Source organism: Dendrobates tinctorius, unplaced genomic scaffold, assembly GCF_039654945.1.
Source record: "Dendrobates tinctorius isolate UK_male_01 unplaced genomic scaffold, ASM3965494v1 ptg000120l, whole genome shotgun sequence".
Lineage (NCBI taxonomy): Eukaryota > Metazoa > Chordata > Amphibia > Anura > Dendrobatidae > Dendrobates > Dendrobates tinctorius.
In genome coordinates, this window is record NW_027361788.1 from 42290853 (window position 1) to 42313293 (window position 22441).

Sequence of the window (22441 nt, forward strand, 5' to 3'; positions counted from 1 at the left end):
CTTGTACTGATCCTGAGTTACTCCTGTACATTACATTACTTATACTGTACGGATCCTGACTAACGTCTCTGACATGCGTCCCCAGTCATGTGTACGCCAACGTCAGCTGATTCTGATTGCCCAGCAGCATGTATTTCACCTCACAGACCCAACAGGTCTCTGTGCCGAAATACACTTCAGCTGAATGTGCGTCAGAGGACGCACATCCAGTTTAAGTATTTACTCGTGTCAGCAGGCCCCTCACCCGCTGGGCCCAATTGAGGTGGCGACCGCGGCAGTTACGCCCCTAATTAGATCAGTCTCCTTTCTCTCTGGAAATAGAGCACTGCCTCTACAGACAGATTCTAGTATTGAAGCTCAGCTGCATTGAATTGAATAGGGCACAGATGTAGTACCCCCTTTTTTTTTTAAAGTGGTCCTCTGTGGGTGGCAGTAAATGTAAAATACTGGTGGTTGATTAAGGTGTGGGAGACATTTTTATTTTGTTATTATTTTTAATGAGAGGAAAGCATCAAGGTGTTAAATTTATTTTCATAAAAGAGTGAAGAAAAAATGTCCACAGACATACAAGTGAGTGACCAGGGGTAAATAAAATGAGAGCTATAGAATATTGAGTCAATGGAATATCTTGAATGGGGCAGATTGCAACATTTAAACCTCTAAAGCAGGGTGACAACCCCTGCACTGGCTAGAATTGTGGCTACATTGGTTGTCACCTAGCAATCAGGAAAAACTTCATTACAACTCAGCAGAAAAGGATGAAAGCTTGAGTACTGATCACCCTTCTGTTACTTAGCATGTCTAATTTTCATCTCTGACCTCTTGTAAGAGTAATTATAACCCTTTCCTGAGTACCAATTAATTCCATTAGCAAAGGATTCGTGTTTCCCAAGAAGGTAGAGCCCATTGAGATTGGATTGGTGGCATTGATTATACCACCAGGCTCCCTTGTACAAGTCCACACACTTTCTGCTATCAGCATCATTGTCTTGGCCCAGGGTGGAGAACTTCATCCCATTCTGGTAGGACAGAGAATCTCCTGGATCGAGATACACAATATTATAGTGACCTCCATGACTTGTCTACCATACGGCCACCATTACACCATTGCTCCTTACCTGCATCACCACTGACAAAGCCTTCAACCACCAACTTGTATTTCTCTGACTCTCCCATCACCTTAAAAAACTCGTATTTAGCAAAAGAGTTGGAACTATCAAAGTCCTGCAGATCAACTCGCAGTTCCCATGTACCTGTGACAAAAGCAGAAATAAACAATTCCTAAAAGCTTAAAAAAGAATGTATAAAGCTACTTTCACACTTGCGCTTTTTGTGCTGCGCACTGTGTGCAGTGCAAACGCACATAAAAAACGCATCATGCGTTTTTGTGCATTTTTTTCTGGTTTTGTGCGCGTTTTTTTGCGCTGACATGCGCATTACCGTGCGCACATCAGCGCACCCATAGACTTTAATGGGTGGTTGGGTGAAAAAAAATGCATTGCGTGAGCTTGCGCTTTTTGGGGGCAAGTCGGACGCTCAAAAAATGCAACAGAGTGCATTTTGTGCGCCCAACCGCACACTACAAAAAACGCATGCGCAAACAAACGCGTACAAACGCATGTGTATGCGCACCCATGTAAAGAATAGGGAAAAAAAAGCATGTGTTTTTTGTGCAAAAAACAGCGCAAAAAAACGCAAGTGTGAAACCAGCCTTAGACTTAATGATATTATAATATTAAAGAGAACAAGTAATATGGGTCACAGTGATGAGAGTTCGGGAGCTGCACCCTATACTTGTCCAGGATAAGGACCCAGATCTTGGCATCTCCCAGTGCTACTCCCCAACATTAGTCATAGGAAGACCTGTTGATAATTTACCTGATGAAGTTATCTTGTGAATATTTTCATTTCCCAGCCAGAACTCAGACAGATGGCTGCCAAATCCCATCTTGTAAGACTCCCAATCACGCAGAAAATCAACTGAACCATCATAACACCTCTGGAAGACCTACCAAGAAACAAATGCTGAAACATGGAAGTGATCCTTGTATTTTACATTACTAAGGTCATGGCATTGCACTTTGTCCCATGTAATTTCCTAGCTTTGTTGATTGATACCCAATAATACATGATAAGAGAAGACCTACAATCCAGCCGCCACCATCAGTGTGCATATCACATAGGACTCTTAGCGGTTGGTTCCCATCAAGGTATATAATGTACCAGTCACTGAGGGTGAAACCTTTCTCCAACAGAGATTTACAGTCCGGTAGAGCTGTAAGACACAAGAATAAGTAACAAGAAGAAGTAGCGGAAGCCTGACAAAATACAACAAATCTCAGTTCAGTTTGGGGATTGGTTTGAAAGTAGACACATGGATAATCTGAATCTTACACTTCTTATAACTTCACCATCTCATCTCTATCTCTACATCGGTTTCACCTTTAGTAATCTTCAGATACTGGTCCAACCAGATCCTACACTGTCATCATTCGCCTCTACTATCAGCCCATTAAAGGAAAACTCCACTCATTCCCTGTTCAATGGTGGAGGTTATCACCATGCCACATTTTTCCCCTCTTCAGGATGCATACTTCCTGAATATTAAAGGGTTTTTTATCATGAAGACAAAGCCTCTTTTAAATATAGCCATATGTCCAGCTTCATTTATTACTAAAGCCATGATGCTGCACCATATGACTTATCATAAAGTCAATTCTTTTTGCAGATCTGTAGCGTTTTTGCTCCCATTGACTACCATTGAGTCAGGCAAATCCACTGCAAAACCACACATGTTTTTAAACCTGCGGTTTGCTGCGGAGTTGCGTGTGAGAAACGCTGCAGATCGGGAGAAGGTAGAGTGTGAGGGCGGAGACTATGTGTGTGTGGTGAATATGTGCTTGTCTGTGTGCGGGTGTATGTGTGTGTGTGTGCGGGTGTCTGCGGGGCTGTGTGTGAGTGTGTGTGCGGGTCTGTATGTAGGCAGGCATCGTCCGATGGGACTACTTGTCCCATCCGGCTATGCCTGTTACAGTGACAGCTAGCCCATGATGGGACAGTAGTAGTTCCATCATCCGGCTAGTGTGTTCAAGTGTAAAAAAAAAAAAAAACATATACACACATATACAGTACATACTTACCATACAGCTAATCCCCGACGCACTCGATCGCCTGTAAAAAAAAATAAAATATTAAACCAATAGTATACTCCCTATTCCGACGTAATCCATTTAATAACGAGTGTCCCACGTCAATCTCCCATGGAGAGCTGTCACATCGGCAGATGTGACCGCTCTCCACGGGCCTCCGGTGATACAACGATGGCAGGTATCATCCCGCAGTGTGTCAATCTGCTGTCATAGGTCAATGGAGTTCATGCTGTCAATTGCGGCACCGCTGTGTGGGAAAATTCTCACACAGCAGTGCCATAAATTGAGAGCATGAACTCCAGTGAACCCTCAGTGATAACACTGCAGGAGTCATTATCTCCTGCTAGTGTGTCACTGGAAGCCCTGTAGAGTGGTCATATCTCCTGATGTGACTGCTCTGTAGGGGAGATCATTGTGAGACACTCGTTATTAAGTGGATTACGTCAGAACAGGGAGTATACTGTTGGTTTATTATTTTACTTTTTTACAGATGATCAAGGGCATCGCAGGAATTAGGAGTACAATAAAGATGGGAAACTGTGTAGTGTTTTATTTCATTAAAATACTTTATTCTGGCTGTGTGTTTATTTAACCCTTTACCAACTATAGGATTAGTAATGGATAGGTATCTTATTGACACATCTCCATTACTAAGCCGGGCTTGATGTCACCTTACAATACAAAGGTGACATCAACCCCACAAATATTACCCGATATGCCACCACTAGAGGGCAGTGGGAAGAGAGAGGCTAAGTGCCAGAATTGGCACATCTTAAAGATGCACCATTTCTGGGGCGGCTTTGAGCTGGTGTTTGTAGCCAGAGGGAGCAATATCCTTGGCCCCTTCCTAGGCTACTAATATCAGCCCGCAGCTGTCTGCATAGCTTTTTCTGGCTATTAATTATAGGACAACCCTACGTCATTTTTTGGGGGTCCCCCTATTTTAATAGCCAGTAAAGGCTAAATATACAGCTGATAATATTCATTGCCTGGGAAGTTCCATGGGTATTAACCCCTTCCTAGGCTATAAATATTCGCCCCCCCAGTTGCTGGCTTTCCCTCTCTGGCACAGAAAAATGCGCGGGAGCCCAAGCCATTGCGTAAGGCCAGGGTCACACTTTTGAGAAACTCGCACGAGTCTCACACCTCAGTACCCAGCACTTAGGACCGGAGTGTGCCGCTGCATGTTTGTTTATGCAGCGAACACTCCGGTCCGAGTGCCAGCGGCAATGCCAGGTACTGAGGTACGAGACTCCTGTGAGTTTCTCGCAAGTGTGACCAGGCATAGCGCAAATTTTCTGCGTGTGTGTTTTTATTTAACTCTTTATGTACCATTTTATTATGTTTATTACTAAACATCGGGCTTATTACAGTATTACTAAGAATTCTGTATGATTTAAATGCACTTTTGCTTTTTACTTATTAATTATAGCAGGGTTTTTTTCATTTTTTCTTTTGTAGGTTTTGTATGCTTTATGGCCAAGTGAACATGCATTTATATGCTGCATGTGTACCAACTCAAACCAAGCTCAGTTTTTGTGTTTTTTCTTTGTATTTATGCATTCTGTGCAACCTGGGGTGTGGCCTCCCTCTCCTGAGCTGGAAATTGTATTTAAAGGCTTCCCCTGACTGGTGTCCACTGGTTGGGACCCGGTCCTCGTCTGCTCTTATTCACACAGACGTCAACTTTGACACATGATAAGGTTATTAATACTAGACAGTGTAGGACCGCCCCGACCACAGCGTCACCTTGTCGATGGTGGGACGGCTTTTATACTATGCTTGATCAAATACAGTATTACTAAGAACTCTGTATGATTTAAATGCAGTTTGCTTTTTACTTATTTAATGATAGCAGGGTTTTTTCATTTTTTCTTTTGTAGGTTTTGTATGCTTTATGGCCATGAGAACATGCATTTATATGCTGCATGTGTATCAACTCAAACCAAGCTCAATTTTTGTGTTTTTTCTTTGTATTTTTGCATTCTGTGCAACCTGGGGTGTGGCCTCCCTCTCCTGAGCTGGAAATTGTATTTAAAGGCTTCCCCTGACTGGTGTCCACTGGTTGGGACTCGGTCCTTGTCTGCCTTTATTCACACAGACGTCAACTTTGACACATGATAAGGTTATTAATACTAGACGGTGTAGGACCGCCCCAACCACAGAGTCACCTTGTCGATGGTGGGACGGCTTTTATGCTATGTTTGATCAAATACAGTATTACTAAGAACTCTGTATGTTTTAAATGCACTTTTGCTTTTTACTTATTTAATTATAGCAGGGTTTTTTCATTTCGTCTTTTGTAGGTTTTGTATCTATGTATCTATAGATATATCTTTCCACCTATCTATCTATAGATAGATATAACCTTATGAAAGAATTTGGAACTTTTCAACTTTTTCCCACATATCATGCTTCTACTTTGTTGCACCACCTTTTGGTGCGATTATAGCTGCAAGTCGCTTGGGGTATATCTCTATCAGTTTTGTACATCGAAAGACTGAAATTCAAGGAACACAACAGGCAGGTCTGTGATACTGTTGTGGAGAAGTTTAAAGCTGGATTTGGATACAAAATGATTTCCAAAACTTTAACCCCTTAACGACCAAGCCATTAAAGACCAGGCCTTAATTTTGAAATCAAACCACTGTCATTTGATGTGCTTATAACTCTGGAACGTTTCAATGGATCCCGCTGATTCTCAGAATATTTTTCATGACATATTGTACTTCATGTTAGTGGTAAAATTTCTTTGATATGACTTGCGTTTATTTATGAAAAAAAGGAAATATGGTGAAAGTTTTTAAAATTTTTCAATTTTCAAACTTTTAATTTTTATGCCCTTAAATCAGAGAGATATGTCACAAAAAATAGTTAATAAATAACATTTCCCACATGTCTACTTTACATCAGCACAATTTTGGAACCAATTTTTTTTGTTAGGAAGTTATAAGGGTTAAAAGTTGACCAGCGATTTCTCATTTTTACAACAAAATTTACAAAACCATTTTTTTAGGGACCACCTCACATTTGAAGTCACTTGGAGGGGTCATGACAGAAAATACACAAAAGTGACACCATTCTAAAAACTGCACCTCTCAAGGTGTTCAAAACCACATTCAAGAAGTTTATTAACCCTTTAGGTACTTCACAAGAATTGAAGCAATGTGAAAGGAAAAAATGAACATTTAACTTTTTTTCCCCCAAATTTATCTTTGGACACAATTTTTTTTATTTTGTCAAGGGTTTCAGGAGAAAATGAACCACAATATTTGATGTGCAATTTCTCCTGAGAACACTGATACCCCATGTGTGGAGGAAGACCAATCTTTAGGCCAGGGGTGGGGAACCTCAGGGTCCAGGGCCATTTACGGCCCTCGATGACCTTTTATCAGGCCCCTGAGCAGATTCTCAGGGACCGCATTCTTGGGCAGGGAGCTGTATTTTGATTGCCACAATCTCATTAATTTCTCCTTGCTCTGTTTGCACACACCCAGTGTTCAATACTGAACATTGAAGGGCATGCAATGAAAGATTAAGTCATGAAACCTGTCCCAGAGTCAGGATGTACATTGTGGGCGGAGTTTGTATGGCCCCAGAAGGATGGAATAAATATCCAAATGGCCATTGGCTGAAAAAAGATTCCCCACCCCTGCTTTAGGCACACGGCACTGCTCAGAAGGGAAGGAGCATCATTTGAGATTTTGAATGTCAAATTGGCTGGAATTGAGAGCGGAAGCCATGTTGCGTTTGGAGAGCCCCTGATGTACCTAAACATTGGAAACCCCACATAAGTGACCCCATTTTAGAAACTATGCCCCCCAAGGAACTTATATAAATGTGTGGTGAGCACTTTGAACCCCCAAGGGCTTCACAGAAGGTTATAACATAGAGGCGTAAAATTAAAAAATCATATTTTTTCCACAAAAATGATCTTTTCATCCCCAATTTTTATTTTCCCAAGGGTAACATGACCCCAAATGTTATTGTGCAAGTTGTCCTGAGTACGCTGATACCCCATATGTGGGGGTAAACCATTATTTGGGCACATGGCAGAGCTCAGAAGGGAAGCAGCGCCATTTTACTTTTTTGGCTGGAATTGAGATCGGATGCCATGTTGCATTTGAAGAGCCCCTGATGTGCCTAAACTGTGGAAACCCCCCCATAAATGACCACATTTCGTAAACTAGACCCCCCAAGGAACTTATCTAGATGTGTCGTGAGAGATACCCCATATGTGGGGGTAAACCACTGTGTGGGTGCATGGCAGAGCACAGAAGTGAGCTTTTTTTGATCACGTTATTGCACTTTTTCCAAGCGGTATAATTTGCTACTTGTTTGTGGTTTTTTTTACGGTGTTCACTGAAGGGGTTACCTAGGGTGGCGCTTTTATAGATGGGATTTTTACGGACGCGGCGATATCAAATGTGTATTTTTTTGTTTATTTTTTTTCACGTAAAAATGAGTATTTTTAGGTGAATTTTTAGGTGAATTTTTAGGGGAGTTTTTTTTATTATTTTTCATTATTTTTTTACATTTTTTAAAAAAAATGTTTTTTTTTTACCTTGTACCTTTATGGGACTTTCACTTTAGGTATAATACATTACAATGCTCCAGCATTGTGATGCATTATACTTATACTGAAAGCTGCTGACACCATGCTGTGAGCTTTCCTTAGGTGAATGACCCGGAGGTTGTTATGACACCTCTGGGTCATCATGGCACAGGTATCGCGGGGACGCCGACCTGAGGCAGAGGGAGCCCCCTACCCTCTGCCTCCCCCCTCTGAATGCTGCGATCATGCTCATTCACAGCAGTGAGGGGGTTAGCAGCCAGGGGAGGCGGGGGCGCCGCTCCTAGCTGTCAGTGTGGAAGCTCAGCCACTGCAGCGCTGAGCTCCTGCACTGAGATCGGGCAGGAGACGCTGACATTTCAGCCTCTCCTGCCTGATCGCTGCTGTTTGGTCAGTCAGATTGACTGACCAGTCACAGCGCTTGGGATGCAGGGACTGACTGCAAGGGTCCCTGCACCCCTTGCCGTGCCTGTCAGCTGTCATAGACAGCTGTCGACACTGAACTGTCACTGCATGTTTACACGCAGTGACAGTTCAAAGCCATGACGTGCACAGTCCGTCCTGGTGCGGTAAGTTACAACCGCCCATGACGGACTGTGCATGTCAATGGGTCAATGGACATTAAGGGGTTAAACATCCCAAGGAGCATTGTGCCAGCAATCATATTGAAATGGAAGCAGTATCATACCACTGCAAATCTACCAAGACCCGGCCGTCCCTCTAAACTTTCATCTCAAACAAGGAGAAGACTGATCAGAGATGCAGCTAAGAGGCCCATGATCACTCTGGATGAACTGCAGAGATCTACAGCTGAGGTGGGACAGTCTGTCCATAGGACAACAATCAGTCATACACTGCACAAATCTGGCCTTTATGGAAGAGTGGCAAGAAGAAAGCCATTTCTCAAAGATATCCATAAAAAGTGTCGTTTAAAGTTTGCAACAAGCCACCTCGGAGACACACCAAACATGTGGAAGACGGTGCTCTGGTCAGATGAAACCAAAATCGAACTTTTTGGCAACAATGCCAAATGATATGTTTGGCGTAAAGGCAACACAGCTCATCACCCTGAACACACAATCCCCACTGTCAAACATGGTGGTGGCAGCATCATGGTTTGGGCCTGCTTTTCTTCAGCAGGGACAGGGAAGAGGGTTAAAATTGATGGGAAGATGGATGGAGCCAAATACAGGACCATTCTTGAAGAAAACCTGTTGGAGTCTGCAAAAGACCTGAGACTGGGATGGAGATTTGTCCTCCAACAAGACAATGATCCCAAACATAAAGCAAAATCTACAATGGAATGGTTCACAAATAAACATATCCAGGTGTTAGAATGGCCAAGTCAAAGTCCAGACCTGAATCCAATCGAGAATCTGTGGAAAGAGCTGAAAACTGCTGTTCACAAACAATCTCCATCAAACCTCACTGAGCTTGAGCTGTTTGCCAAGGAAGAATGGGCAAGAATTTCAGTCTCTCGATGTACAAAACTGATAGAGAGATACCCCAAGCGACTTGCAGCTGTAAGTGCAGCAAAAGGTGGCGCAACAAAGTATTACGTTCACGGGGGACTAATATTGCACACCCCACTTTTCAGTTTTTGAATTTCCACAAAAATATAAAATAACCAATAAATTTTGTTCAACTTCACAATTGTGTCCCACTTGTTGATGGCTCTACACCAAAAATTAACATTTGGCATCTTTTCCAAGGGGCTGAATACTTTCGCAAGGCACTGTATCTATCGACCTATCTATCTATCTATATATATATATCTGTCTATCTATCTATAGATCTTATCTATCTATAGATCTGTCTATCTATCTATAGATATATGTATCTGTGTGTGTAAACATTATTCTTCAATGGACTATGAAAAAGAAGAGGCTGGACAAGGAAATTACATAAAAATTCTTTTTTTTTGCTAAAAGATCTTTATTTAGCTTACAAAAACGCATACAAATCCACATGAAAAATGCATGAAAATCTGTATAAAAAACGCATCAAAAATGCGTTTTCTGCCAAGAGATGCAGAATCTGTGCAGAAAATTCCACAGTCAAATCCGCAACGTGAGCACATACCCTTAATGTACTCACTGTCTGCCATATAGACCCTCAGTGGTTCGTGTCTGGTTTTACTGTCTATGTCTTTGAACTACTCCCTCAAGCTTCATCCAACTAGGATTCATTTGCTTATCGGCGTAAAGAGAGATGCCTGGAGGAATTTCACTCACCATGTAAAGCTTCTGGAGAGCCCGGATCTCCATTATCTCCTGCATATAATTCGGCAGATAATATGTTAGTGGTGTCTGATACTTTGATATTAGTTACATCATACACAAAGGTTTAAGAAACTGAATATAATGAAACCTAGAAGAGACTATGTGAGACTTTACCTTTTAGACCTTGAAGCCCTGGAGCATCTGGTTCTCCTGCAGTAAAATAGAAGTTATAAATTATTTCTGCAAAGAACAATTAGTATATCTGGCATATAAATGGAGAAGCATGGGCAGGTTAAGTAGCAACAAAGGGGGCAATAACAGACCAGAGGAAAGTGTCAATAGGTTAAGAGTAGAGTTGAGCGACTTTTGTTTTTTTAGGGTCGAGTTTCGTTTCGTGAAACCCGACTTTTCCAAAAGTCGGGTCGAGCAAGATCGGCCGATTATAGGGAAAAGTCGGGGTCGTCCCGAAACACGAAACCCAATGTAAGTCAATGGGGAATAAAAGTCGGAAGTGAGAGGACAGGAAACACACCTACAGTGCTCATTTGAATGCCAAAAGCATCAATTCTTCTTACTTAAGCTTGTCAACCTTAATTAACTTCATAATACAAGTTACTGTCATGTCGGACGCTGTTCACACCACAGCGTCCGGCAGGCAGAGGTAGTTCCACCTCCAGCCACTATAGCCTCAGTGGCGCCGGCTTGTTCAGGCTCTCGGGGGTTAATCCTGCTGGAGACCAGGTTGGAAGGTTAGTCACGCCCACGGTCTTTAAATAGTCATACTGGCATATGGGCGTCGCCGATTATAGCTTGTGTTTCATACCAAGTGGTTCCGGTCTGGAGTGGAGGTGTTGCAGAGAGAGAGAGATTCGTATCTGGTGTCGTATGATCCGTCGTTATCCTTTCTCCTTCCCATATTTGTGTTTAGTTGTGCCCTGTTCACATTACTGTATATTCCTGTGTGTGTGCGGCGCAGTGCAGTTTAAGTTCTCCCTGTCTGTCATTATTTGTGTGGGAGCTTTGGTGGTGTGACTCCTCACTGGGTGGAGGGTGGAGGGTTAAGTGCAGGGCTGAGCAGGAGATAAGGAAAGGTCGGAGGCTCAGGCATTTGCACCTTCAGCAAAAACCCTGGGTTGAGGGTCAGACAGGGTTTTCCCTAGTTATAGGGACATCACAGGGGCCCGGGAATTACAGCCTTAGTTGAACTAAGCCCTCGTGACATTATAATCGGCCCACATTTTTTCAGGAGTCCATGGATCCATTAGATTCCATAACCCGCCAGTTGGCGGCACTGTCCTTACAGGTCTCCGAGTTGAAAGGGGCAGTTCAGCAGCAGGGCCTGGTAGTAGCAAAGGTGCAAACGGCATCTGCAGGTATCGGTGCAGAGCCGAAGTTTCCGCTGCCAGAACGATTTTCAGGCGATCGCAGCAAATTTGTCGTATTTCGGGAGGCCTGCAAATTATACTTCCACATGCGGCCAATATCCTCAGGTAATGAGGCCCAGCGAGTAGGGCTGGTGTTGTCATTACTGAGTGGTGACCCCCAAGCATGGGCATTTTCCTTACCAGCTGACTCTGCTACATTTCGGTCGATAATGTTTTTTCTGCCCTCGGGCTCATTTACGATGACCCTGACCGACTGGCTCTAGCGGAATCTAAAATCCACGCCCTCCGCCAGGGGGAGCGCTTGGCAGAAGACTATTGTTCGGAATTTCGCCGCTGGGCTGTAGACACACAGTGGAATGACCCAGCACTGCGGAGCCAGTTTATTCATGGGGTATCAGGGAGGGTGAAACAAGCCCTCCTGATGTATGAGACTCCGGCATCATTGGAGTCTGCCATGAGTTTGGTGATACGTATTGATCGCCGTTTTCGTCAGGGGGCACAGGAGACGCTACCTCTGGGGGAAAACAGAGGTGCAGGTGTGGTTGAAGTAGATGAGTCCCCTGAACCTATGCAGATTGCTGGCGTGGCACAGGTTCAGCCTCGCGCTCCGGGATTCCGGAAGCCCGGAGCATGTTTCTACTGTGGTAAAGGAGGTCATTATGTTAACGTTTGCCCGGTACTACCCAAGAGGGTCACACCGGCGGAAAACTGTTAAGCTCAGAGGGTATGGAGGAGACCCAACTGAGTGTATGCATATCCTCCATGATGGTATCTCAATGTATGCTCCCTGCCAAGGTTATTATCGCCGGCAGAGAGCTACCTATATCAGTGTTTGTGGATAGCGGTTCCGCCACCAATCTCATAGATGAGGAGTTTGCACACACCGCCGGGTTTAAGATCGAAAAACTTCCTCACCCCATACAGGTGGTGACCATTAATGCTGTTCCCCTCCCTCAAGGGGAGATTACTGAGTTTGTGGCAGAGGTGAAACTCCACATTGGGGTCCTACATTCTGAGTCGGTTACATGTAGGGTCCTCCGTAATCTCCCAGCTCAAATGGTCCTGGGTTTTCCATGGCTGTCCAGGCACAACCCGGTAATTGATTGGAAAACTCAGGACATAGTACAATGGAGTGGTTTCTGCCAAGACAATTGCTTGGCCACATGTTTGTCCGCCGTGACGCCCAGCCTGCCGGAGGCTTTGCAGGATTTCGCGGATGTTTTCTCTGAGAAGGGTTGCTCAGAACTGCCTCCACATAGAGCCTATGACTGTGCGATTAGGTTAAAACCCGGGGCCAAATTACCTAAGGCCAGGATGTTTAATATTTCTGGTCCTGAGAGACAAGCTCTGAAAGACTACATCGCGGAGAGTCTGAGCAAAGGTCACATCCGGCCTTCGTCCTCGCCTGTAGCCGCGGGGTTTTTCTTCATTAAGAAGAAAGATGGGGGGTTACGCCCGTGTCTGGATTTCCGAGAGTTAAACCAGATTACTATCCGTGATCCCTACCCAATGCCGTTGATCCCGGATTTGTTCAACCAGGTAGCGGGGGCGAAATGGTTTTCCAAGCTGGACCTCAGGGGGGCGTATAACCTCATAAAGGTCCGTCAGGGGGATGAGTGGAAGACGGCGTTTAACACTCCTGAGGGTCATTTTGAGAGTCTGGTTATGCCGCTTGGGTTGACCACCGCGCCTGCCGTTTTCCAACATTTTATTAATGATGTATTTGCTCATGTCCTGGGGAGATTTGTGATTGTATACCTGGATGATATCCTCATTTATTCTAGCGATCGGGACACTCATTTGGAGCATGTTAGGCAGGTGTTACAGTTGCTCCGGGAGAACCAGCTCTATGCTAAGCTGGAAAAATGTTTATTTTTTGTCCAGGAGTTGCCCTTTTTGGGATATATTGTGTCCGCAGCCGGTTTTAAAATGGACACCGCTAAGGTGCAAGCGGTGCTGCAATGGGAGAGGCCGGAGAGTCTGAAAGCACTCCAGCGGTTCCTTGGGTTTGCGAATTATTATAGGAAATTTATAAAACACTTTTCGACTGTCGCCAAACCGCTCACGTACATGACAAAAAAGGGTGCCGATCTGGCGAACTGGCCTGAGGTGGCTATACGTGCATTTGAGCGTCTGAAGAATAGTTTTGCTTCAGCCCCCATTCTGGTGCAACCAGACGTGTCTAAACCTTTTGTGGTAGAGGTTGATGCGTCGGAGGTGGGAGTGGGGGCAGTACTGTCTCAAGGCTCGTCCTTGAGCGAGATGCATCCATGCGCCTACTTCTCCAAGAAGCTGTCGCCGGCCGAACGGAATTATGATATCGGCAACAGGGAGTTGTTGGCCATCAAACTGGCTTTTGAGGAATGGCGACACTTCTTGGAGGGGGCGGCTCACCAGGTCACAGTTATCACCGACCATAAGAATCTGCTCTACCTGGAGTCGGCCAAGCGTCTGTCTCCTAGGCAGGCTCGCTGAGCATTGTTTTTTACTCGTTTCAATTTTCTTGTGACGTACCGTCCCGGGGCTAAAAACACCAAAGCGGATGCTTTGTCTAGGTGTTTACCGGGGGGAGAACCTCGGGAAGAGCCGGTACCCATCCTCCAGAAAGGGGTAGTGGTCTCGGCTCTCACGACTGAGGTAGAGGCGGAGATTGCCGAGGCCCAAGAGGAGGTACCACCAGGTTTTCCCGCCAACAAATCATTTGTACCCCTGCATCTTCGGCTTAAGGTGTTGAAGGAACACCACGATTCGGTACTGGCTGGTCACCCAGGGGTGAAGGGCACCTTAGAGCTGGTATCGCGTCGTTTCTGGTGGCCCAAAATCCGGCAGGACGTGGTCTTGTACGTGGCAGCTTGCATCACGTGCGCTAGGGCTAAGTCACCCCGAACCCGTCCTGCTGGCACGCTACAGCCTCTGGGGGTACCCAATAGGCCATGGACAGAAATCTCCATGGATTTTATCACTGACTTGCCAGCCTCGGCAGGGAACACGGTCATCCTGGTGGTGGTTGACCGTTTTTCAAAGATGGCGCATTTTGTGGCGTTGTCTTCTTTGCCCAATGCTAAGACGTTGGCTCAGGTATTTGTGAAGGAGGTGGTCAGACTCCACGGAGTACCGTCTGACATAGTATCTGATAGGGGTACGCAATTTGTGGCGAGGTTTTGGAAAGCTTTTTGCTCAAGGTTGGGGATCAAGTTGTCACATTCATCGGCGTTTCATCCACAGTCTAATGGACAAACTGAGCGCATGAACCAAAATCTAGAACAGTATTTACGATGCTTTGTGTCCGACAACCAGGAGGAGTGGTCTACTTTCCTTCCTCTGGCCGAATTCGCGTTAAATAATCACCGCCAAGAGTCATCAGGAGAGTCTCCATTCTTTTGTGTGTACGGTCAACATCCTCAGTTTTGTACCTTACGTCAGGGTGACTCCGGGGGTGTCCCGGAGGAGGATCAGCTAGGAGCCCAATTGTCATCAGTCTGGAGGCGGGTGAAACAGCGTTTGTTGAGCATGAGTGCCAGGTACAAACGGGTGGCTGACAGTAGACGCGTGCCAGGTCCGGACCTGTGTGTGGGTGAATGGGTGTGGTTAGCTACGAAGAACATAAAACTCAAAATCCCATCTTTAAAACTGGGTCCAAGGTTTATTGGGCCTTTTAGGATTTCTGCCATCATTAACCCAGTGGCTTATCGGTTGGAACTTCCTGCGGTGTACAGAATACATAATGTTTTTCACAGGGCTTTATTGAAAAAGGTGGTAGGCTTGGTGGACACGACGCCGATGCCACCTCCAGTCATGGTGGATGGCGATTTAGAGTTCGAGGTCGCCAAGGTAGTGGACTCTCGAGTAGTACGCCGTACTCTTCAGTATTTGGTGCACTGGCGGGGGTATGGTCCGGAGGAGAGGTCTTGGGTTCCAGCCTCAGACATACATGCGGATCGGCTGGTCAGTTCTTTTCACCGTCGTCATCCGGACAAGCCGGGTCCTATGAGTCTTGAGGGCCCTGGGGTCCCTCGTAGAAGACAGGGAAAACCCTGTCTGACCCTCAACCCAGGGTTTTTGCTGAAGGTGCAAATGCCTGAGCCTCCGACCTTTCCTTATCTCCTGCTCAGCCCTGCACTTAACCCTCCACCCTCCACGCAGTGAGGAGTCACACCACCAAAGCTCCCACACAAATAATGGCAGACAGGGAGAACTTAAACTGCACTGCGCCGCACACACACAGTTACGCACTGAAAAATGGGGGTTATTTGGCTAAAGTTGTGGGGGGGTAGGGCTGGCTCCAGGTTTTCATGTGCCCTGGGCGAAAGAGCGCCCCTTTAACACATACCACAACTCATCATGCTCCGATACGGCAGAGAAATAGCGGTATAGTACAATGAAAAATACTTCACTTTTTACATCTCATGACGAGGCCCATCTATTTCTCCATACAGAATCATTGGTCCCATATAATGTTTGAAACAGTATATGATGAGCTCCACATAATGCTACAGTATATGTTGGTCCCCATGGATGAAGCTCCACTGTCTTATGGGCCCAAATAATGCTCCAAACATAATGGGCCCCATTTATAATGCTCTAGTGTATAATGGGCCCTGTAAATGCTGCTCCAGTGTCTGATGTCCACCTTTGGAATGTTCCAGTGTGTGGTGGGCCCCATCTATCATTCTCCAGAGTATAGTGCTCCCCAAAAATTGCTGTCCCAACATTGAAAACAATCAAATAAGTCTCCTCGCTAGGGAATCCCTGTACTAGTCTGGACTCCTCGTCGTCCCCATCTTCCATCTCACTGCACAGTATTTCAACCTTGCAAGTGCTGTGATCCTGAGCAAGCAGGGAGGCCCACTCATTGGTGACGGCACTGGCACAGGGCCCCTGATAGTACGGTGGTGTGTCTGATGGCGGGTGGGCCGAACCTGCACTTTCATCTGCAGCTTCCTCTTTGTCACCGTGTAAGATGGAACTGTATATGGGAAGGGTAACCTGAGTTTCATCAGGGTCAGATTCAGGCCATGTAGCGTGCGAGGGGAATGTAGTGGTCTGGGTCAATGTACCAGCAGATTCATCGAGCAGTGGCTGGGCATCAGTGCACTTGTGTCGCCCCCAGGAGTACGGTCGCCACAGTGGCATTACCTTCCTCCTAGGGAGTGTGATGTCATGCTTGGGAGCAACGAAGGATCTCTCTAGCAGGTTAACTGATTGGGCGGCGTTATTCCCACGAGTCATGACCCTCCAAACAGCGTTCATGAAGGCAAAGTGTTTGTTTTACGTGGGCAGTATGGTTGCAAAGCTGAACCTTAAAGGAATGTCCAGAAGGGCACCACCAGGAGTGGAGCCTACGGATAAATTCGACTCCACCTGGGAAACCTCAACCATGCCAGCTACAGAACAGATGCACACATTGCAAGTTTAATTCCGTTAACGAACGAGACTCCGTCATGCCCCGCGGTCCGAGTCCGGCTTACTAGAGGGACACGTGAGGCTCTGGCACATGAGATTGGCCAATAACTGGTGTGTCATGCCCTTACATGTCCGTGGCTGCATGTGCGCTACACTGAAAAGGCCAGCGTTTGTCGCTTACAGGTGCAGATAACCCGCTGAACAACGTTAGTGATGGGGATCACTGATTACAATTATTACCCGCGAACGATGATTTCCCAGTAAGTGCAGGTCAACCGCAGTTCCGGAATTAGGCCTAACCGTCATTCCTGAAAAAATGAAAAACTTACGTGTGCAAACCACAGGTGCTGTAGCTTGCTTAACAGCTCGCCAGCCGTTCTCACGCCCAGTATGGATTACACGTGATTGCACAAAGGTGAGAAAGGGTACCGTATCCCCGGATAACATGTATGGATAGCGTACACATTCAAAATATATGTCTATACATCAGGAGGCAGGCTCAGACGGCATTAGGCCCAGTATGGCTTGCACGTGATTGCACAAAGGTGAGAAAGGGTACCGTATCCCCGGATAACATGTATGGATAGCGTACACATTCAAAATATATGTCTATACATCAGGAGGCAGGCTCAGACGGTGTTAGGCCCAGTATGGCTTGCACGTGATTGCACAAAGGTGAGAAAGGGTACCGTATCCCCGGATAACATGTATGGATAGCGTACACATTCAAAATATATGTCTATACATCAGGAGGCAGGCTCAGACGGTGTTAGGCCCAGTATGGCTTGCACGTGATTGCACAAAGGTGAGAAAGGGTACCGTATCCCCGGATAACATGTATGGATAGCGTACACATTCAAAATATATGTCTATACATCAGGAGGCAGGCTCAGACGGTGTTAGGCCCAGTATGGATTGCACGTGATTGCACAAAGGTGAGAAAGGGTACCGTATCCCCGGATAACATGTATGGATAGCGTACACATTCAAAAGATATGTCTATACATCAGGAGGCAGGCTCAGATGGTGTCAGGCACAGTATGGATTTGACGGCCCAGACTACACAGCGGAGGAGCAGGGAGAGGTAAAGATTGCAAATGCTAGGGCCCTGCCCAAGCAAGGGGGGCCCACTCATGGGCGTCGGTACTGGCACTGGGCCCCTCATAGTACGGCGGTGTGTCTGACGGCGGGTGTGCACCACCACCGTCAGAGACACTTGATTGCACTATGAGGGACCCTGTGCCAGTGCCCGCGCCCAAGAGTCGGCCTACCCACCTGTCCAGGGCAATGGCACTCGCACGGTGTCATGCGCTAGGTGGTGACCCCGGCCATGGGGAGGGGGGGGCAGCACAGTTAGGGAGTTTTAGAAAGTGGCATATGTTGATGTTGGACATTCAGCTGATGCAAAAGGCGAAATAGGTCAAGTCCCAGGAAGAGGTGGACCAAAGCGAGCCATTTTTCTCTCACTATATGTGTCATCAGGGGAAGGTGGGACAAAATCCTTGGAAACCCATGCATGGTTCATTTTAATGAAGGTTAGATCATCCACATTTTGGGTTGACAGACGGGTCCTTTTTTCTGTCAGGATTGATCCAGCTGCACTGAAGACTCTTTCCGATAGCACACTTGCAGCTGGGCAAGCGAGCTCCTGTAAGGCATATTGTGCCAATTCAGGCCTGGTGTCCAGTTTAGCGGCCCAATAGTCAAAGGGGAATGACCTGTGTGGGAGAACATCGATATGGGAGGAAAAGTAGTTTGTAACCATAGTTGACAACTGCTGTCTCCTGTCACTTTCCATCGATGCTGTATTACCAGTTGTGTGAGCGGTACTTGAAAAATCAGTCCACAACATTGTCATGAAACCCCTGTCTCCAACGCCACTTCTGCTGTGTGCACCATGAACACCTCTGCCAAGCTGCCCCCGGTCCGTACGGCTCGTGTGAGAACCATCACCGCTGCTGTGTGCTGGGAATGCCTCAAGCAACCGATTTACCAGAGTTGCTTGTTTATTAGCAAATATTAGGTCAAGGTTCTCCTGTGGCATGATGTTTTGTAATTTGCCTTTATAGTGTGGATCCAGGATGCTGGCCAACCAGTAGTCGTCATCGTTCATCATTTTGGCAATGCGGGGGTCCCTTTTTAGGATCCGCAAGGCATAATCTGACATGTGGGCCAATGTTCCCGGTGTCAATGATGCACTGCGAGTGCTGGTTGGAGGAGCACTTTCTGGCAAATCCACATCCCTCCAGTCACGCACAAACCCTGTACCAGACCTTGCCACGCCAACATTTTCACTTGCCCCACGAGATGCATCCTCCTCCCCTAAGTAATCATCCCCATCATCATCCTCCTCCTCCTCTTCTTCCTCCAACTCGTCCAGGAGAGGTCCCTGAGCAGACAATGGCTGAATGTCATCAAGGATTCCCTCCACCTCTTCCTCCTCGTCAACATTGGCTGCAGACGCCTGCTCCTTAAGGTGCGTCAAAGTTTGCATGAGCAGACGCATAAGTGGGATGCTCATGCTTAGGATGGCGTCGTCTGCGCTTACCAGCCGTGTGCATTCCTCAAAACACTGAAGGACTTTACAGAGGTCTTTCAGCTTCGACCACTGCACACCTGTCAACTCCATGTCTGCTCTCAAAGTGCCTGGCCGTGTATCCTCCCACAAATGCATTATGGCCTGCCTCTGCTCGCACAGTCGCTCCACCATGTGCAGGGTGGAGTTCCACCTTGTTGCAATGTCGATAATGAGGCGGTGGTTGGGAAGGTGGAGCAATCGCTGCAGCTTCTGCATACGAACGGAGTGTACAGGCGACCGGCGGATGTGCGTGCACAGTCTTTGCACCTTCTGGAGCAGGGCTGTTAACTCCGGATAATTTTTGAGGAAGCACTGCACCACCAGGTTCAAGGTGTGAGCCAAGCAAGGTATGTGGCTGAGTTTTGAAAGGGCTATGGCTGCCACAAAATTACGGCCGTTATCACTAACTACCTTGCCTGCCTCAAGATGTACACTGCCCAGCCATGACTCAGTTTGTCGCTTCAAGTACTCGGCCAGCACCTCGGTGGTGTGTCTGTCGCCCAAACACATCATCTGCAACACAGCCTGCTGGCGCTTTCCACTAGCTGCTCGATAGGGGGACACCTCGTGTGCAACAGTGGCAGCTGCAGATGGAGTGCTCGTACGACTGCGCTCTGTGGACGAGCTTTCGCTTCTGAAGGAGGAGGATGAGGGTCGAACGCCTACAGCCAACTGTTTCCTATACCGTGGGCTAGGCAGCACTGTCCCACCACCGCTGTCCCCTGTGGACCCTGCATCCACCACATTAACCCAGTGCGCAGTGATGGACACGTAACGGCCCTGGCCATGCCGACTGGACCATGCATCAGTTGTGAGGTGCACCTTTCCACTCACTGACTGCTTGAGTGCATGGACAATGCGGTCTTTTACATGATGGTGGAGGGCTGGGATGGCTTTGCGAGAGAAGAAGTGGCGACTGGGTAGGTCATAGCGTGGTACTGCATAGGCCATGAGTTCGCAGAAAGCTGCGCTTTCCACCAACCGATAGGGCATCATCTCAAACGAGATTAGTTTGGCAATGTGGGTGTTCAAACCCAGTGTACGCGGATGAGAGACTGAGTACTTTCTTGACCTACTCATAGTGTCTGGGAGGGTGAGCTGGACTTGAGAGCTGCATATGGTGGAAGTAGCGGTGGACAGGGCGGACTGAGAGAGGGTTGATGATGGTGATGGAGTTGGTGTTCTTTCTGATGGCCTAGATTCAGTATTTCGTTGATATAACAGTGGGATTCCCTGACTGCTGTGGTCTTGCAACGACACCTCAACATTTGCTGCTGTGCTAACCGGTGGGCTTACAGTGGGGGAAACAATGTAGCGTTGCTGACTACCTTCTTTGTGATCAGTTGCACTTGTGGCACTTGAGGTTTGGTGTTGTGTCCACGCTTGCAAGTGCATGCTGGCTAAATGTCTAAGCATGCAACTGGTATTCAAATTTTTCAGATTTTTCCCTCGGCTAAAGGTCTTTGCGCACTTCTTACAGATAACCTTGGCCTGATCATGAGGATTTTGTTCAAAAAAGTGCCACACTGCACTCTTCCTACTTTGGCAGACATTTTGCGGCCTAGCACGCTGTGATGTTTTGACCCTCTGGACAAGCTGTCCAGCAACTCTTTTGATTTTTGGAACCTGTCTTTGGAGTGCTCCGGGCCTGCCAGATAACAGCTGTTGCGATGTCGATGTCTGCTGTGGATGCTCCTCATCTGAGCTATTGGAAGCAGCACCCTCTTCCCCCAATGGATGCCAATCTGGGTCAACAACTGGGTCATCCATCACCTCCTCTTCAATGTCATGTGCACCTTCCTCTGTGTCACCGTGTATGGTGGTATAGTGTGCGGGAAGGGGCACCTGAGTCTCATCAGGGTCAGAATCTGGCTCTGTACACTGCGAGGACAATGTAGTGCTCTGAGTGAATGTACCAGCAGAATCATCTATCAGCGGCTGTGCATCAGTGCACTCCATGTCAGATTCATCTTGGCCTGGGTAATTCACCATTTCACTTGATAATCCAGGCATGGTATGTGAAAACAGCTCCATGGAGTAATCAGTAGTATGGCCTGCGTCATCCTTCAATCTTGGTTGGGGTGAAGGACACAAGGAAAGGTGTGGTTCATGAACATGAGCCTCCAATGACGACTCAGTGCTTTTACTTTTTACAACTTCAGAAGAGGAGGCGATAGAGCTGGAGGCTGAGTCAGCAATGTAAGACAAAACTTTTTCCTGATGCTCTGGCTTTAAAAGCGGTTTGCCAACTCCTAGAAAACTAAGCCTTCGAAGCCTTATGGAGCCAGACGATGACACAGGCTCAACACCTCCTGCATTCGGTCCTATTTTGCTTTTGCCACTACCATCAGATCCACCACCAACACCATCATTACCAGCTGCCAACCCCCGCCCAATTCCATGGCCTCTTCCACCAGCCTTCCTCATTTTTGGTAGAAATGTAGACAAAATCCAACAAACTATATAGTAATGTAAAACAAGGTACAAGGTGTCTATAGGACAGGGGAGATTTAGATTTTCTGCACACACTAGTGGACACTGGACACTTTTGGATTGTGTGAGGCCCACTGAATATCAGAGCGCTATGTCACAGGCTCGATGCAACAGGTGTGAAAAAAGTGACTACAGGATAAGGGAGATTTTGAATTTCTGCAGACACTTGTGGACACTGGACACTTGGATTGTGTGAGGCCCACTGAATATCGGAGCGCTATGTCACAGGCTCGATGCAACAGGTGTGAAAAAAGTGACTACAGGATAAGGGAGATTTTGAATTTCTGCAGACACTTGTGGACACTGGACACTTGGATTGTGTGAGGCCCACTGAATATCAGAGCGCTATGTCACAGGCTCGATGCAACAGGTGTGAAAAAAGTGACTACAGGATAAGGGAGATTTTGAATTTCTGCAGACACTTATGGACACTGGACACTTGGATTGTGTGAGGCCCACTGAATATCAGAGCGCTATGTCACAGGCTCGATGGCACAGGTGTGAAAAAAGTGACTACAGGGTAAGGGAGATTTTGAATTTCTGCAGACACTTGTGGACACTGGACACTTTTGGATTGTGTGAGGCCCACTGAATATCAGAGCGCTATGTCACAGGCTCGATGGCACAGGTGTGAAAAA

General features: G+C 46.7%; 1 protein-coding gene across 1 annotated transcript in view; it reads right to left on the reverse strand.

The window, feature by feature from the left end:
* Window positions 1-514: 514 nt before the first annotated feature.
* LOC141046675 (ficolin-2-like) overlaps window positions 515-22441 on the reverse strand; it is a 30040-nt gene continuing 8113 nt past the window's right edge. Inside the window, exons 4-9 of the mRNA XM_073541252.1 lie at window positions 10119-10154; window positions 9957-9995; window positions 2148-2275; window positions 1879-2008; window positions 1119-1253; window positions 515-1039 (exon numbers count right to left, since the gene is read on the reverse strand). Coding sequence (XP_073397353.1) covers window positions 789-1039; window positions 1119-1253; window positions 1879-2008; window positions 2148-2275; window positions 9957-9995; window positions 10119-10154 — 719 coding nt within the window. The 3' untranslated portion in view covers window positions 515-788. The remainder of the gene's footprint in view (window positions 1040-1118; window positions 1254-1878; window positions 2009-2147; window positions 2276-9956; window positions 9996-10118; window positions 10155-22441) is intronic.